This window comes from Cherax quadricarinatus, chromosome 14 (genome assembly GCF_038502225.1).
Source record: "Cherax quadricarinatus isolate ZL_2023a chromosome 14, ASM3850222v1, whole genome shotgun sequence".
Lineage (NCBI taxonomy): Eukaryota > Metazoa > Arthropoda > Malacostraca > Decapoda > Parastacidae > Cherax > Cherax quadricarinatus.
In genome coordinates this window covers 48449186-48466124 of record NC_091305.1, presented here as the reverse complement: position 1 = coordinate 48466124, position 16939 = coordinate 48449186, and the positions used below count along the sequence as shown (strand labels likewise).

The following is a 16939-nucleotide window of genomic DNA, read 5'->3' as shown; positions in this document are numbered from 1 at the left end:
ATATACAGTACATAAATGATTAAAATATATCAACAGAAGTAAATTATGATAAAAAGAATTAAATAATGATTGTACATTACATTACAGTACTATGTAGGTAGTTTATATAGCAAAGGCTTGACATTATGCCCTACCCAGTATGTCGGCAATTTTCAAAGGTTCGATTTACATCCATTTTGACTTACGACCAGTTGGTCGGAACCAAGCTCGGTCGTAAGTCGGATGGTACCTGTATATGTTTGGACCATTTAAGGGTTAAGTGTTTAAGTCTTAGAATAAAAAAGAAAATAGAAATATTACACAAGAGATAGCCTGGACCCGGAATGAAGTGTCATTTTGCACACAAAAAGAATGAGGTAAATATGAGTTTGTGTGATCACTGTCTGACTTGAATGACTGACTGACTTGATTGACTGACTTGGGTGACTTACTGAATGACTTGACTTACTGAATGACTGACTTACTGAATGACTTGACTGACTGACTTGACTGAATGACTTAACTGACTTACTGAATGACTTGACTGACTTACTGAATGACTTGACTGACTTACTGAATGACCTGACTGACTTACTGAATGACTTGACTGACTTACTGAATGACTTGACTGACTGAATGACATGACTGACTTACTGACTTGACTGACTGACTTACTGAGTGAGTGACTTACTGAATTGACTTACTGACTTGACTTACTGACTTGGCTGACTGACTTACTGAATTGACTTACTGACTTGACTGACTGATTCAACTGATTTATACACACTCCAGTACAACCATCAACTTCAGTACCAGAACCTCTACCATCCACCTCAGCCCAGTAGGACCACAACATAACTCTACACTTTCTTCACAATCATCCACAAACACCAGCACCCACAATTTAAGGTAAGAAATACTATTATTTCTGTGTTAAATGACAGTCTACTGTATGTAGGAGAGAGGGAGATTATTTCCCAGTAAAAGTAGTCAGGAATGCTTGATGTCACCATGGTTGTTCAACATATTTACGGATGGGGTTGCAAAAGAAGTAAATGCTTGAGTGTTGGGAAGAGGTGTGGGATTAAAAGATAAAGAATCTAACACAAAGTGAGAGATGTCACAGTTGCTTTTTGCTGATGACACTGTGCTTCTGGGAGATTCTGAAGATAAGCTGAAGAGGTTGGTGGACGAGTTTGGGAGGGTATGTAAAAGGAAATTAACCCCTTGCCTGTCGCAACCCCAAATCATCAGGTGTCTCCTGGTGTCGCAAAATTTCTGAAAAAAATTATTTTTTTCTTATGAAATGATAGAGAATCATTTCCCGATTGTAATGACATCAAAAAAATGAAATTTGATGGAAAACTGATGGAATTACCCTCTTGCGAAGTTAGCGACCTCGGCGATATTTACGAATCGGCGATTTCGCCCAATTTGAGCCCTATTTTTGGCTAATTTCATTGATCCAGTCGACCAAACTCATAGCTATTTCTTTAGAACTCCATTTTTTCTATTGACTGAGTACAAGAAACTGCCCATTTACCGATTCCAACTACCCAATAATGTGGTCAGAAATTTGCAATTTGGCCAATTTCATGAAAATTAAAAAATATGACAATTTCAAAATAGGGTCAAGAATGAACAATGCAGACATTCCTGGCTCTAAAATAACATTTTCTTTGTTCATCAGTCATGTCTCCAGGCCCCTCTAATATTACTCTTACTTTCTATTTTGAATTTTTATTCAAACAAAATATAGAAGATTTACTGTTATGCAGACTACTGCAATATTGTAATAATTGTATAAATAATGTCAACCCATTCATGACTGCATATTAGAATGGCTAGTTGGACATTTATTGGACAATAACATCATTTGTTTACTTATGAACATTGGTAAAAATCAAACTTTTCCCCTATTTTGAGCTCCATTTCAAGATTCTTTTCATAGTAAAACCAATCAAAATCACCCCTATTTCTATAATATGTTTTCCATTCTATCAAATGAGACCAAGAAAACGAGAATACAACCATATGAAAATAGACCACAAATTCGGCATTTTAATTAAAAAAAAAAAAAACGGTCGGAGTTTTTTTCTCATTATGCACTGCGTGCTGCAGGATTTTTTTTATATGGTGCACACTGACCACATAGACCCATTCTCTCACATGTGGGCCTACCAGCTTTCTCCTGCTTGATTTGAAGCCGCCAGAATTTATGAGTATGTATACGTCAAACACGGTGGCTCGTAAGATGTGTATATATATACGACCAAAACAGTCAAAGGGTTAAATGTAAACATAGGAAAGAGTAAGGTGATGAGGATAACAAAAAATTTAGTTAATGAAAGACTGGATATCAGAATGGAGGGAAGGAGTATCGAGGAAGTGAATGTGTTCATATATTTGGGAGTGAACTTGTCAGCAGATGAGTCTATGAAAGATGAGGTGAACCATAGGAATGATGAGGGAAAAAAGGCGAGTGGTGCACTGAGGAGTCAGTAGAGACAAAGAGCATTATTTATGGAAGCAAAGAAGAGAATGCATGAGAGTATAGTGGTACCAAAGCTCTTATATGGGTGTGAAGCACGGGTAATGAATGCTGCAACTAGTAGAAGGGTGGAGACAGTAGAGACGTTGTGTTTGAGGGCAATGTGTGTTGTGAATTTTATGCAGAGAAGGAGGTGCAGGATTTCTAAAAGTACAGTGGACCCCCGCCATACGATATTAATCAGTTCAAGAGAGCTCATCGTAAGCCGAAATTATCATTAGCCGAATTAATTTTCCCCATAAGAAATAATAGAAATCAAATTAATCCGTTCCTGACACCCCAAAGTATGAAAAAAAAAAAAATTTTACCACATGAAATATTAATTTTAATACAAACAAACTGAAGAAGACATACACAATTACTACTCTACTAAGAAGAGAATACATGACACTTACCTTTATTGAAGATCTGGTGATGATTGATGGGATGGGAGAAGAGGAGTGTGTGGAAGTTATTGTTTAGAAGGGGAATCCCCTTCCATTAGGACTTGAGGCAGCAAGTCCTTTACCGGGGTTACTTCCCTTCTTCTTTTAATGCCACCAGGACCAGCTTGAGAGTCACTGGACCTCTGTCGCACAACAAATCTGTCCATAGAGCTCTGTACCTTCCGTTCCTTTAACCCTTAAATGGTCTAAACGTATATATAGGTTTTTTCAACATCTGAAAGTATGTAAAAAAATGTAGATTTTTTTTTTGTTTTACACGTGAAAACGTGTAAAAAAAACTTTTATCTACATTTCTTTTTGTTATATTTGAAAATATGTAAAAAAAAAGTAGATCTACTTTTGTAGCACTACGAATTTGAACGTCGATCTGTTTGGACCGTTTAAGGGTTAAAACTTTCCTAAAATGGGCAATAACACTGTCATTGTACAGGTTGCCAACACAGCTTGCAGTAGCTGCGTCAGGGTGATTTTCATCCATAAACGTTTGCAGTTCAACCCACTTTGCACATATTTCCTTAATCTTTGAAGTAGGCAACTTCCTCAATTTCTCTCTCCCCTCATCTGAAGGAGTTTCCTCAGGTCTGGCCTCTTGTTGTTGAAGATGATCTTGTAGCTCATCAGTTGTTAGTTCTTCATTGTCCTCCTCCACGAACTCTTCCACATCCTCCCCACTAACCTCCAACCCCAAGGACTTTCCCAATGCCACAATGGATTCCACAACTGGCATACGCTTCTCAGGGTAAGCCCTAAACCCTTCAAAATCCCTTTCTTCTACACATTGTGGCCACAGTTTCTTCCAAGCATAGTTCAAGGTCCTCTTAGTCACTCCCTCCCAAGCCTTACCTATAAGGTTTACACAACTGAGGATACTAAAGTGATCTTTCCAAAACTCTCTTAGAGTCAATCGAGTGTCTGAGGTCACTTCAAAGCATTTTTGAAACATAGCTTTTGTGTAGAGTTTATTGAAGTTGTAATGACCTACTGGTCCATGGGCTGCAGGAGAGGAGTGGTATTAGGAGGCAAAAACTTGACCTTAATGAAGCTCATGTCCCCAGAAAGTCGCTCTGCCAAGTCTGAAGGAAGACCAGGAGCATTGTCTAATACCAGGAGGCACTTAAGGTCTAATTTCTTTTCCATTAGGTAATTTTTCACATTGGGGGCAAATGCATGGTGCAACCAGTCATAAAAAAAATCCCTAGTGACCCATGCCTTACTGTTTGCCCTCCACAGCACACACAAATTAGCCTGGAGGACACTGTTTTGCCTGAACGCTCTGGGAGTTTCAGAGTGATACACCAATAAAAGCTTCACTTTGCAATCACCACTAGCATTGGCACACATCAAAAGAGTAAGCCTGTCTTTCATAGGCTTATGTCCTGGGAGTGCCTTTTCCTCCTGAGTAATGTAGGTCCTGCTTGGTATTTTCTTCCAAAACAGGCCTGTTTCATCACAATTAAACACTTGTTCAGGTTTCAATTCTTCACTGTCTATGTACTCCTTGAATTCCTTCACATATTTTTCAGCCGCTTTTTGGTTGAACTGGCAGCCTCATCATGCCTTATCACACTATGTATGCCACTACGATTCTTAAATCTCTCAAACCAACCTTTGCTGGTCTTAAATTCACTCACATCACCACTAGTTGCAGGCATTTTTCTAATTAAATTGTCATGCAACTTCCTAGCCTTTTCAAGTATGATCGCTTGAGATATGCTATCTCCTGCTATCTGTTTTTCGTTTATCCACACCAATAACAGTCTCTCAACATCTTCTATCACTTGCGATCTCTGTTTTGAAAACAAACTTGCACCTCTTGCAAGAACAGCTTCCTTGATTGCCATTTTGTTGGCCAAGATAGTAGCGATGGTTGATTGGGGTTTGGTATACAACCTGGCCAGCTCCGAGACACGCACTCCACTTTCGTACTTAGCAATTATCTCTTTCTTCATTTCCATAGTAATTTTCACCCTTTTTACGACAGGGTTGGCACTAGAAGCTTTCTTGAGGCCCATGGTGACTTATTTTGCAGTTACAAGCACTAAAAACACTGTGATAATATGAAATGTACCGAATGTATGCTTAGATGCGACCTCACTGGCTGGCTTGTAAACACTGGTACCCATGGGGCAGCTGAGGCCACACGTGAAACGCGTCCCGGACGAATCACGTAAGGCAAGTTTTTTATTATGAGGCGAGGCAAAATTTTTGCGTTCAAATGTTTCGTATAGCGGATTTAACGTAACGTGATGTGTTCATCAACTATATTATCCAGAAGGCTGAGGAGGGGCTGTTGAAATAAGAGTGACTTAGAAGGCGTATAAATCTGTAGTGGAATAAAGGCAGAGTAGGGGTTGTCCTTGGAAAGGTTGGAGGGAGTAAAGGAGGTTTAGTTTGCAAGGGCCTTAGATTTCCAGTGTGTGCATGAGCGTGTTAGATAGGAACAATCGGAGGCAAATGGATTTAATGCCTTAACATGCTGTTGGAGTGTGAGAAAGGTAACATTTATGAAGGAATTCAGGGAAACCGGTTAGCCAGACTTGAGTCCTTTAGGTGGGAAGTGCAGTGCCTGCATTCTGAAGGAATGGTTTCGATTTGTTGTAGTTTTTGAACAGTAGTGTAGGCACACCTATGGCAAGACAGTGACGGTGTGAGTGATGACAAAAGTGTTTCTTTTTTTTCAGGTCACCCTGCCTTGGTGGGGAACTGCCAGTGTGTTAATAAAAAAAAATAAAAATAAAAAAAAAAAAAAAAAAAAAAGAGTCTAGTTGGCCAAAAACCTTATATAACATTGAATATCACCTTGTAGATATATAGTAATAAAAGGCATTGTGTATAAGATTTTAGATTACTTATCTTACAATAGGAAGCAACTGTGAGGACATATTTAACGAATTATATCAGCATTAGTATAGATATCTGATTAGTTTTATTTACAAACAAACACTGTACTAACTTCAACCTTCCCTTGGGCTCATCTTCTTCACCAAAACCAAGTGTATCATCATTGTCTAGTAAAGGCACCTGTAAAACAGACAAAATTTCAGATATTTTATTGCCATTTCATATGCAGATTTCATTCCTCATTGTGTTAAGCTGCTAATGAATGTACTATGGACAATAATTTATAATTATGAAATTTAATTTTACACAAATATAATAATACCTGAGTAATAATGTCTTATTTGAAAATAATGAGGTAAAGCATGCTTTATTACAGAAAGTATACTGAAAGCTGACAAGCAAACAAATTTTTTTTTAATTCACTGTTATACCTTAAGAAAATCAGGGTCCACATATTTCAGACAGGGTTTACAGTACTCCCAAACCCATTAACATCTTTTGACATTTTTGGTCTTGATCTAACAAGATTAATGTTGCAAATTATGCCCTTGCCCAATATTATATATATGTTAATGCTAATATTGTATTATATTATACTGTTTTGTTTGGCATTATATTAAGCAAGTGATTTTCACGTAGTGGGAAACCACTAGTTAGAGCACCGGTTACTAATTCAGGTACTGGTCTGTCTCCCTCAAAGTCACATGATCCAACCTGACATCAGCTTACTGCTCACTAGTACAGTCAGTAGGTTCACACACTCACTCTGGAGTAGTACTCTGCCTTGTACTCTCACACCTAGTCTGATCTCTGAGTTCTAGAGTTCTCTATTCATATACAGATCCCTTGCATGGGATTATCGATGAAACTTCCTGTATGGATAATTTGAATTTAACCCTTTCAGGGTCCAGAGGCCAAATTTCAAAGTGCGCACCAGTGTCCAAGAATTTTCAAAAAATAATTTAATTTTTTCTTATGAAATGGTAGAGAATCTTTTTCTGAAGGTAATAAAACAAAAAGTATGAAATTTGATGGAAAACTGACGAAATTATGCTCGTGAATTTTGATGTGTCAGCGATATTTATGCATTGGTGATTTTGCCAACTTGGACTCCCATTTTATGCCAATTACCTTATTCCAGTCGACGAAATTCTTAGCTATTTCACTAGCATTATTTATATTCTATCAACTGAGCACAAGAAATTGCCAACTCAATTGTTTCAACTACAAAATAAAGTGATTGGAAATTGGTAATTTAACCAATTTAGTGCAAAGTTCAAAATATTCCAATTTCAAAATAGGGTCCAGAATAAACAATGCAGGCATTCCTGGCACTAAACTAACATTTCCTCTGTTCATTAGTTACGTTTTCAGGCTTTACAAAAGAAATCCATTTTGATTTTTAACCCTTTGGGGGTTTCGGACGTACTAGTATGTCTTATGACCCAGGGTTTTTGACGTACTAGTACGCCTAAATTCTAGCGCCCTCAAATCTAGTGAGAGAAAGCTGGTAGGCATACATATGTAAGAATGGGTCTATGTGGTCAGTGTGCACAGTTTAAAAAAAATCCTGCAGCACACAATGCGTAATGAGAAAAAAAAAACTTTGTGTTTTTGGATTAAAACAGCGACTTTGCACTGTATTTTCGTATGGTATTTATTGTTGTATTCTAGTTTTCTTGGTCTCATTTTATAGAATGGAAGACATATTACAGAAATTGAGATGATTTTGACTGGTTTTACAATGAAAAGTACCTTGAAATTGAGCTCAAAGTAGCAGAAATGTTCGATTTTTACCAAAGTTCAAAAGTAAACAAATCATGCCAAGCGTCCAATACACGTCAACTGGTGAGTCTAATATTCTTTCACAAGTGCGCTGATATTATTTATACCATTTCTATGCTAATGCAGTAGTCTGCATAACAGTAAATCTTATTTTTTTTGTAAGAATAAAAATTCAAAGTGGAAAGCCAAAGAAATATAAGAGGGGCCTGGAGATGTGACTAACGAACAGAGAACTTGTTATTTTAGTGCCAGGAATGTCTTTCTTGTTTATTCTGAACCCTATTCAGAAATTGGCATCTTTTGAAATTTGTGTAAAATTGGCAAAATTGCTAAATTCTGACCACTTTATTGGATAGTTGAAATCGGTAAATGGGTGGTTTCTTGTACGCATTTGATAGAAAAAATTGAGTTCTAGCGAAATAATTATGATTTTTGTCGACTAGTACACTGGAATTGGCCGAAAGTAGGGCTCAAAGTGGGCAAAATTGCCGATGCATAAACATCGTAGAGACCGTTAACTTCGTGAGAGCATAATTCCGTAAGTTTTCCATCAAATTTCAGACTTTTCATGTCATTATGATCGGGAAAAGATTCTCTATCATTTCATAAGAATTTTTTTTTTTTTTTTTAAATTTGGCCGACCCTGAGAACAAGTCTCTGAGAGGACCTGTCGACCCCAAAGGGTTAATTCACATAATGAATTTTTATTCAACCCAAAAAATAGAAGATTTACTGTCATGCAATATTGTAATAATTGTATAAATAATATCAGCACATTTGTGAAGGTATATTAGACCCACCAGCAGGTGTGTATTAGACGTGTGAGGTCATTTGTTTACTCTTGAACATCGGCAAAAAATGAACATTTTCGCTACTTTGAGCTCAGTTTCAAGCCATTTGCAGTACTAAAACCAATCAAAATCATCTCTATTTCTGTAATATATCTTCCATTCTATCAAATGAGACCAAAAAATCACAAATACAACTATAAAAAACATACGAAAAAACACTGCAAAGTCGCTGTTTTAATAAAAAATTACGGTCTCAGTTTTTTTTCTCATGCACTGTGAGCTGCAGGATTTGTTTTATGTGGTGCACACATATCACATAGATGTATTTTCTCATATCTAGGCCCAAATTTACCACTCACAGCTTATCAGAGTGAGCCGAGCTCATGGCGTAGGTCTACGGTTTGGACCCTCAACATAAAGCTGTAGATCTATGGCACGGACCCTGAAAGGGTCAATATCTCGGTGAAAACAGTAATAAGGGTTATGTTAGCAAGTATCAGTTACTTCATGTCATATATTGATTGCCTAACTCTACTACTGAGAATTATGTCTTCCCAGTAAACTCTTGTGTCGTAACAATAGCTGTGTATATACAGTGGAACCTCTACTTGCGAGCGCATTCACGTGTGAGTTTTTCCAAATATGAGCAGTCGATGGGTCGATTTTTTGCTTCCATACATGAGCAAAATTTCCATAAGCGAGCAGACCTCAAGGCAGGTTCCTTGACGCTGGTGAGGGACTCTTGAAACTTGGGCAAAGTATGATGGACAGATACTTCTTAACTTACACCAAAAATGAAAGAAATTGGGGCATAAATAATGGAGTTCGCTTCTCAGCAATTAGCCACCCCTTAGCGGAATTTTCGCATGGTTTTTAAGGTTCTATTCTCGTTATTTTGGTCTCATCTGATAGAATGGAAGATATATTACAGAAATAGATATGATTTTGATTGCTTTCACGACGAATGTACCTTGAAATTGAGCTCAACGTAGGAGAAATGTTCCAATGACATCATCGCATTTCGGTGGCATGACAAATGTGATGTCACATTGTCGACATCAGTTCATCAAAACGGAATGGCAGACAGTGGCAGGCAGAATAGAGAGACCAAAGAACCCATTCTAAAACTTGCAGCTGTGACAGACTACAACCTCAATATGCACTTAGTGGACAAATGTGACATGCAGATTGGGTTTGCCGATTATGTTCGCAAGAGTTATATGTGGTACATAAAACTTTTTATCCATCTTCTTGACATTTCCATGCTGAATGCTTATATCATGTACAAGTTGAAGACCAACAACAAACCAAAATATGGTGAATTTTGTTTGTCAGTCATCAGACAAATAATAATCAAGTACCAAGGAACAACACCTGCAACAGACCAGTGCCCACGAAATTACCAACACGTGCCCTCTCGTCCGAGGCCTAGTGATCACTTCCCCATACAACTACCTCCTACTACTTTCAAGAAAAGTGCTCAGAAGAGGTGTTTTATCTGTGCACATAACACAAAACGCCCACAGAAACACAGAGACACTCGTTTTATGTGTGAGGAGTGTAAAACTCCACTGTGTATAACACAGTGTTTCAAAGACTTCCACAAGCTGCAGAAGTTCTAGGAAAGTGTTCAGTGACTGTACATTTGTATATATATTATAGAACCATAGTAATAAACAATTTTTTGTATTGTTGGTTTGTGTAAACAAGTTTTGTAAACACTATAATAATGATAATGTTTGTGCGGTTATTGTGTTGCATACAACGAGTGTACGTTTGTACACTGCACCTTACTTTGGTCTCACAGGCCACATAAATTACTTGGAAAAAAATATTGGAAAATACAAGAAACCTTCGAATTGGAGTAAATAAAAATATACCGGGTGAGCGGCATTTGCCAATGTTGCCATACGTGGCTCATTTTCTGCCAACTTTACGCCTCTATATCTCGGTAAGTACTGATCACAAAAAAAAAAAAAAAAAAAAATTAGGCTTAAAACACTCAGCAAAATAATCCTAACATTTTGGTGAGAAAAATATTTTTTTTTTTTTTTCAAATATTTTTTGACAGAATGAGTTTCAGAAATGGGCTTGCGACAGTCAAAGCGTTAATTGCCATCATAAACAAAGGGAGAAGTAATGAATAGTTCATGCCAAGAATTGTAAACAAACGCATGTTAAGGGCGGTGACTGGGCCAGACACCAGATTCACAGTTTTCTCTAATACTCGACCATAGAAAACATAATGTTTACCCTCCACCCAACTCACCGCTTGATAGCATATAAATATTGCATGTTTATATGCTATGTTTATATGTCATATGCTATGTAACATGTTTCTTATATAATTTTGAAGAAAATATCATAGATGGATTAACGAAAATGTCTATATTGACATAAAATAAGATATTTAACCCTTTGACTGTCGCGGCCGTATATATACGTTTGCGAGGTACCGTGTTTGACGTATATATACTCATAAATTCTAGCGGCTTCAAATCAGGCAGGAGAAAGCTAGTAGGCCCACATGTGAGAGAATGGGTCTGTGTGGTCAGTGTGCACCACATAAAAAAAATCCTGGAGCATGCAGTGCATAATGAGAAAAAAAAAAACTCCGACCGTTTTTTTTAATTAAAATGCCGACTTTGTGGTCTATTTTCGTATAGTATTTGTGGTTGTATTCTCGTTTTCTTGGTCTCATTTGATAGAATGGAAACTATATTATAGAAATGGAGGTGATTTTGATTAATTTTACTATAAAAAGAACCTGGAAATGGAGCACAAAGTACAGGAAATGTTTGATTTTTGCCGATGTTCAAAAGTGAACAAATGATGTCATTGTCCAATAAATGTCCAAATAGCCATTCTAATACGCAGTCATGAATGGGTTGATGTAATTTTTACAATTATTACAGTATTGCAGTAGTCTGCATAACAGTAAATCTTCTATTTTTTGTTTGAATAAAATTTCAAAATAAAAAGCAAGAGTAATATCACAGGGACCTGGAGACATGACTGATGAACAAAGAAAATGTTATTTTAGAGCCAGGAATGTCTGCATTGTTCATTCTGGACCTTATTTTGAAATTGTCGTATTTTTTAATTTTCGTGAAATTGGCCAAATTGCAAATTTCTGACCATGTTATTGGGTAGTTGAAATCGGTAAATGGGCAGTTTCTTGTACTCAATCGATTGAAAAAATAGAGTTCTGAAGAAATAGTTATGAGTTTGGTTGACTGGAATAACGGAAATAGCCGAAAATAGGGCTCAAAGTGGGCGAAATTGCCGATTTTTAAATATCGCCGAAGTCGCTAACTTCGCGAGAGCGTAATTCCGTCAGTTTTCCATCAAATTTCGTTTTTTTGGTGTCTTTACAATCGGGAAAAGATTCTCTATCATTTCATAAGAAAAAATAATTTTTTTTTTTTTCGAATATTTTGCGACACCAGAAGCAACTTCAGGATTTGGCCCTTCGACAGTCAAAGGGTTAATGTGTCAAGAGTGATTATTACTAAACATACATCGCATATAAACACTGCATGTGTCTATATACAGTGGACCTTCGGCTAGCGCCTTTAATCCATTCCAGAGAGCTAGCCTTTAACCGATTTAGCCTTTAAACCGAATTAATTTTCCTCATAAGAAATAATGGAAATCCAATTAATCCATTCCAGACACCCAAAAGTATTAAACAAAATAATTTTTTTACATGGAATATACATTTCCCTACACAGAAAACAATGATACATGAAGAATAAAACAATAATATCACACTTATCTTTATTGTGGACTTGTTGATGAGTGATGAGACAGGAGGAAGGCAGAGGATGAAGGTGTTCTATTGTTTGGAAGGGAAATCCCCTTCCATAAAGACTTCAGGTAACAAGTCCTTTTCTGGCTTGTGTCCTGGGAGTGCCTTTTCCTCCTGAGTAATGTAGGTCCTGTTTGGCATTTTCTTCCTAAACAGGCCTGTTTTGCCACAATTGAACACTTGTTGGGGCTTTAATTTTTCAGCCTCTATGTACCCCTTAAAGTCCTGCACATATTTTTCAGCCGTTTCTTGTCAGAACTGGCAGCCTCACCATGCCTTATCATACCATACCACCATCACAACTATTACCACCCTCTACCACCACCACTATCACCCTCTACCACCATACCACCCTCTACCACCATCACAATTGCTACCACCCTCTACCACCATCACAACCACTACCATCCTCTACCACCATCACAATCGCTACCACCCTCTACCACCATCACAATCACTACCACCCTCTACCACCATCACAATCACTACCACTCTCTACCACCATCTCTACCACCATCACAACCACTACCACCCTCTACCACCATCACAATCACTACCATCCTCTACCACCACCACTACCACCCTCTACCACCACTACCACCATCACAATTGTTACCACCCTCTACTGCCATCACTACCACCCTCTACCACCATCACAACCATTACCACCCTCTACCATGACCCCTACAATCCTCTACCACCATCACAACCCCTACCACCATCTACTGCCATCACAACCACTACCACCCTCTACCACCACCACTACCACCCTCTACCACCATCACAATTGCTACCACCTTCTACCACCATCACAATCGCTACCACCCTCTACCACCATCACTACCATCCTCTACCACCATCACAATCTCAACCACGACCCTTACAATCCTCTACCATCACTACCACCTTCTACCACCATCATAACCACTACCACCATCTACCACCTTCACAACCACTACCATCATCTACCACCATCACAACCACTACCACCCTCTACCACCACCACTTTCATATTTTTCTACAAACTTTTTCTTAACCCTTTGACTGTTTACGTCGTATATATACGTCTTACGCGCCACTGTTTCTGACATTTATACGCGTAAATTCTAGTGGCTTCAAATCAAGCAGGAGAAAGCTGGTAGGCCCACATGTGAGAGAATGAGTCTGTGTGGTCAGTGTGCACCACATACAAAAAGTCCTGCAGCACGCAGCGCATAATGAGAAAAAAAAACTGACCGTATTTTTGGATTAAAATGCCAACTTTGAGGTGTATTTTCATATAGTATTTATCGTTGTATTCTCGTTTTCATGGTCTCAGGTGATAAAATGGAAAACATATTACAGAAATCGAGATGATTTTCATTACTTTCACGATGAAAACCACCTTGAAATTGAGCTCAAAATAGCAGAAATGTTCGATTTTTACCAATGTTCAGGAGTAAGCAAATTACACCACACGTCCAATACACATCAACTAGTGCACTGATATTATTTATACCATTTTCACAATAATGCAGTAGTTTGCATAACAGTAAATTTTGTATTTTTTTGAATGAATAAAAAATCAAAATAGAAAGCAATAGTAATATAAGAGGGGCCTAGAGACGTGACTAATGAACAGAGGATATGTTATTTTAGTGCCAAGAATGTCTACATTATTTATTCTGGACCCTATTTTGAAATTGGCATCTTTTTTAATTTGCGTGAAACTGGCCAAATTGTCAATTTCTGACCACTTAATTGCGTAGTTCAAATAGGTAAACGGGTGGTTTCTTGTACTCAACTGATAGAAAAAATGGGTAAACGGGTGGTTTCTTGTACTCAACTGATAGAAAAAATGGAGCTCTAAAGAAATAGCTATGAGTTTGGTCAACTGGAACAACAGAATTGGCCAAAAACAGGGCTCAAAGTCGGAGAAATTGCCGATGCGTATATGTCGCCAAGACCATTAACTTCGCGGGAGCGTAATTCCGTGAGTTTTCAATGAAATTTCATACTTTTGGTGTCATTACCATCGGGAAAAAAATCTTTATCATGGCCCCAAGAAGCTTTCTTGGGGCCCATGGTAGCTTATTTAGCAGTTACAAGCACCAAAAACAATGGAATAATACCAAATACAGTGGAACCTTGACTTACAAGTGTCCCAATGTACGAGTTGTTTGAGATAGGAGCTGTACCTGGGTCGATTTTTTGCTCTGAGTTACGAGCCAACATTTGAGTTACGAGCCAGCTCTCCCCCCCTCGTGCTCCCCCCTCATCCCAAAACCTGGACACCTTGCTTGTTTATCTACGATTTCATGCTTTAATTCCATGGAAATCATTCTCTTTTTCTTCTCAGCACTATCCTTTACACTTACTTTCTTAGGACCCATGCTTAGAAAAATTAAATTTGGCCAAATGACTGTCAAAAATGTAAACAAATCATGAGAAAACTGCTCCCACAATGAGGTAAACAGTGAACTGAGTTGGTGGCATTCGTTATAATAATACTAATAATTATTATTATTATTATTATTATTATTATTATTATTATTATTAACCCCTTCAGGGTCCAAGGCCCAAATCTGAAGTGGTGCCCCAGTGTCCAAGAATTTAAAAAAAAAAAAAAATTTATTTTTTCTTATGAAATGGTAGAGAATCTTTTTGTGAAGGTAATAAAACAAAAAGTACGAAATCTGATGGAAAATTGACGAAATTATGCTCTCGTGAATTTTGATGTGTCAGCGATATTTACGAATTGGCGATTTTGTCGACTTTGACTCCCATTTTAGGCCAATTACATTATTCCAGTCAACCAAATTCTTAGCTATTTCACTAGTATTACTTCTATTTTATCAATTGAGCACAAGAAATCGCCAAGTCAACTGTTTCAACTACAAATTAAAGTGATCGGAAATTGTTAATTTGGCCAATTTAACACAAAGTTCAAAATATTCCAATTTCAAAATAGGGTCCAGAATAAACAATGCAGGTATTCCTGGAACTAAACTAACATTTCCTCTGTTCATTAGTTACATTTTGAGGCTTTACAAATAAATTCCATTTTGATTTTTTATTCACATAATGAATTTTTATTCACACCAAAAAATAAAAGATTTACTGTTATGCAATACTGTAATAATTGTATAAATATCATCACCATATTGTGAATGCATATTGGACCCACCAGCTGGCGTGTATTAGATGTGTGAGGTCGTTTGTTTACTCTTGAATATCGGCAAAAATTTAACATTTCTGCTAGTTTGAGCTCAGTTTCAAGCCATTTCCAGTGCTAAAACCAATCAAAATCATCTCTATTTCTGTAATATGTCTTTCATTCTATCAAACGAGACCAAGAAATCGCAAATAAAACTATAAAAAACATACAAAAAAACACTGCAAAGTCGCTGTTTTAATCGAAAAATCATGATTTCAGTTTTTTTCTCTCATTATACACAGTGTGCTGCAGGATCTGTTTTATGTGGTGCACACATACCACATAGATGTATTCTCTCATATCTAGGCCCAAATGTACCACTCACAGTATCAGAGTGAGCTGAGCTCATGACGTAGATCTACGGTTTGGACCCTGAACGTAAAGCCGTAGATCTACGGGACGGACCCTGAAAGGGTTAATATTAGTGTTATTATTAATTTAGGTAACTAGAGCACAGATCAAATTCCCTAGATCAAGAGCCACTCACCAGCATCAAGGTTCCTTGATGCTGATGAGGGGCTCTTGATCTAGGGAATTGGATCTGTGCTACAGTTCCCTAAATTAATAATAATAATAGTCAATAATAATAATAATAATAATAATATAAAAATAATATAATAATAATTATTTTTATTTATTATAACAATAGAGCTTCAGTTCCCTAAATAATAATAATAATAATAATAATAATAATAATACGTATGTAATAATAATTCAGAATCCTGCCGTTGTTTTGGCACTACTGATGCCAAAACAACGTACACGTTTACATCACTATGGGAGCAGTTCTCTCATGGTTGTTTGCATTTTTTTTACAGTCGTTTGGCCAAATTTCTTTTTCTAACCATGTGTACTAAGAAAGTAAGTGCAAAGAACAGTGCTGAGAAGAAAAAGATGATTTCCATGAACTTGACCAGGCAATACATCATACGCTGCACCCTCAACACCCCCCACCCTCGACATCCCCCACCCTCAACATCCCCCACCCTCGACATCCCCCACCCTCAACATCCCCCACCCTTGACATCCCCCACCCTCAACATCCCCCACCGTCGACATCCCCCACCCTCAACATCCCCCACCCTCGACATCCCCCTCCCTTGACATCCCTCACCCTCAACATCCCCCACCCTCAACATCCCCCCACCCTCAGCATCCCCTATCCTCAGCATCCCCCACCCTCAACATCCCCCCCTCAGCATCCCCCACCCTCAACATCCCACATGCTCAACATCCCCCATCCTCAACCACCCCTACCACCTCTGCACCAAGTGTGTAAGTACATAAACACTTTACATAAACAGTTTTTATACGATATTTCTTATTTATAAAAACATTGTTTCAGTGTTTTTATTAGAAAACTAGTGATCTACTGCAGTTAGCCTCAAAAATACTCTGTTTTCTCTTCCAGTAAGAACATGGGAAGATACTACAGTGGACCTCCGAGTTTCGTGATTAATCCGTTCCAGAGAGCCTGCCGAAAGTCGAAATCCACGAAACTCGAAACCATTTTCCCCGTAAGAAATATGTAATGGAAAT

At 37.7% G+C, this 16939-nt stretch overlaps 1 protein-coding gene across 6 annotated transcripts in view; it reads right to left on the bottom strand.

Annotated features, from left to right (window-relative positions):
* Nucleotides 1-16939, bottom strand: part of LOC138852700 (uncharacterized Golgi apparatus membrane protein-like protein CG5021) — a 181036-nt gene that overhangs the window by 108412 nt on the left and 55685 nt on the right. For all 6 annotated transcript variants that reach the window (XM_070085004.1, XM_070085001.1, XM_070085002.1 and 3 more), the window contains one exon: nt 5930-5997. In XM_070085004.1, the coding sequence (XP_069941105.1) occupies nt 5930-5997 (68 nt within the window). The remainder of the gene's footprint in view (nt 1-5929; nt 5998-16939) is intronic.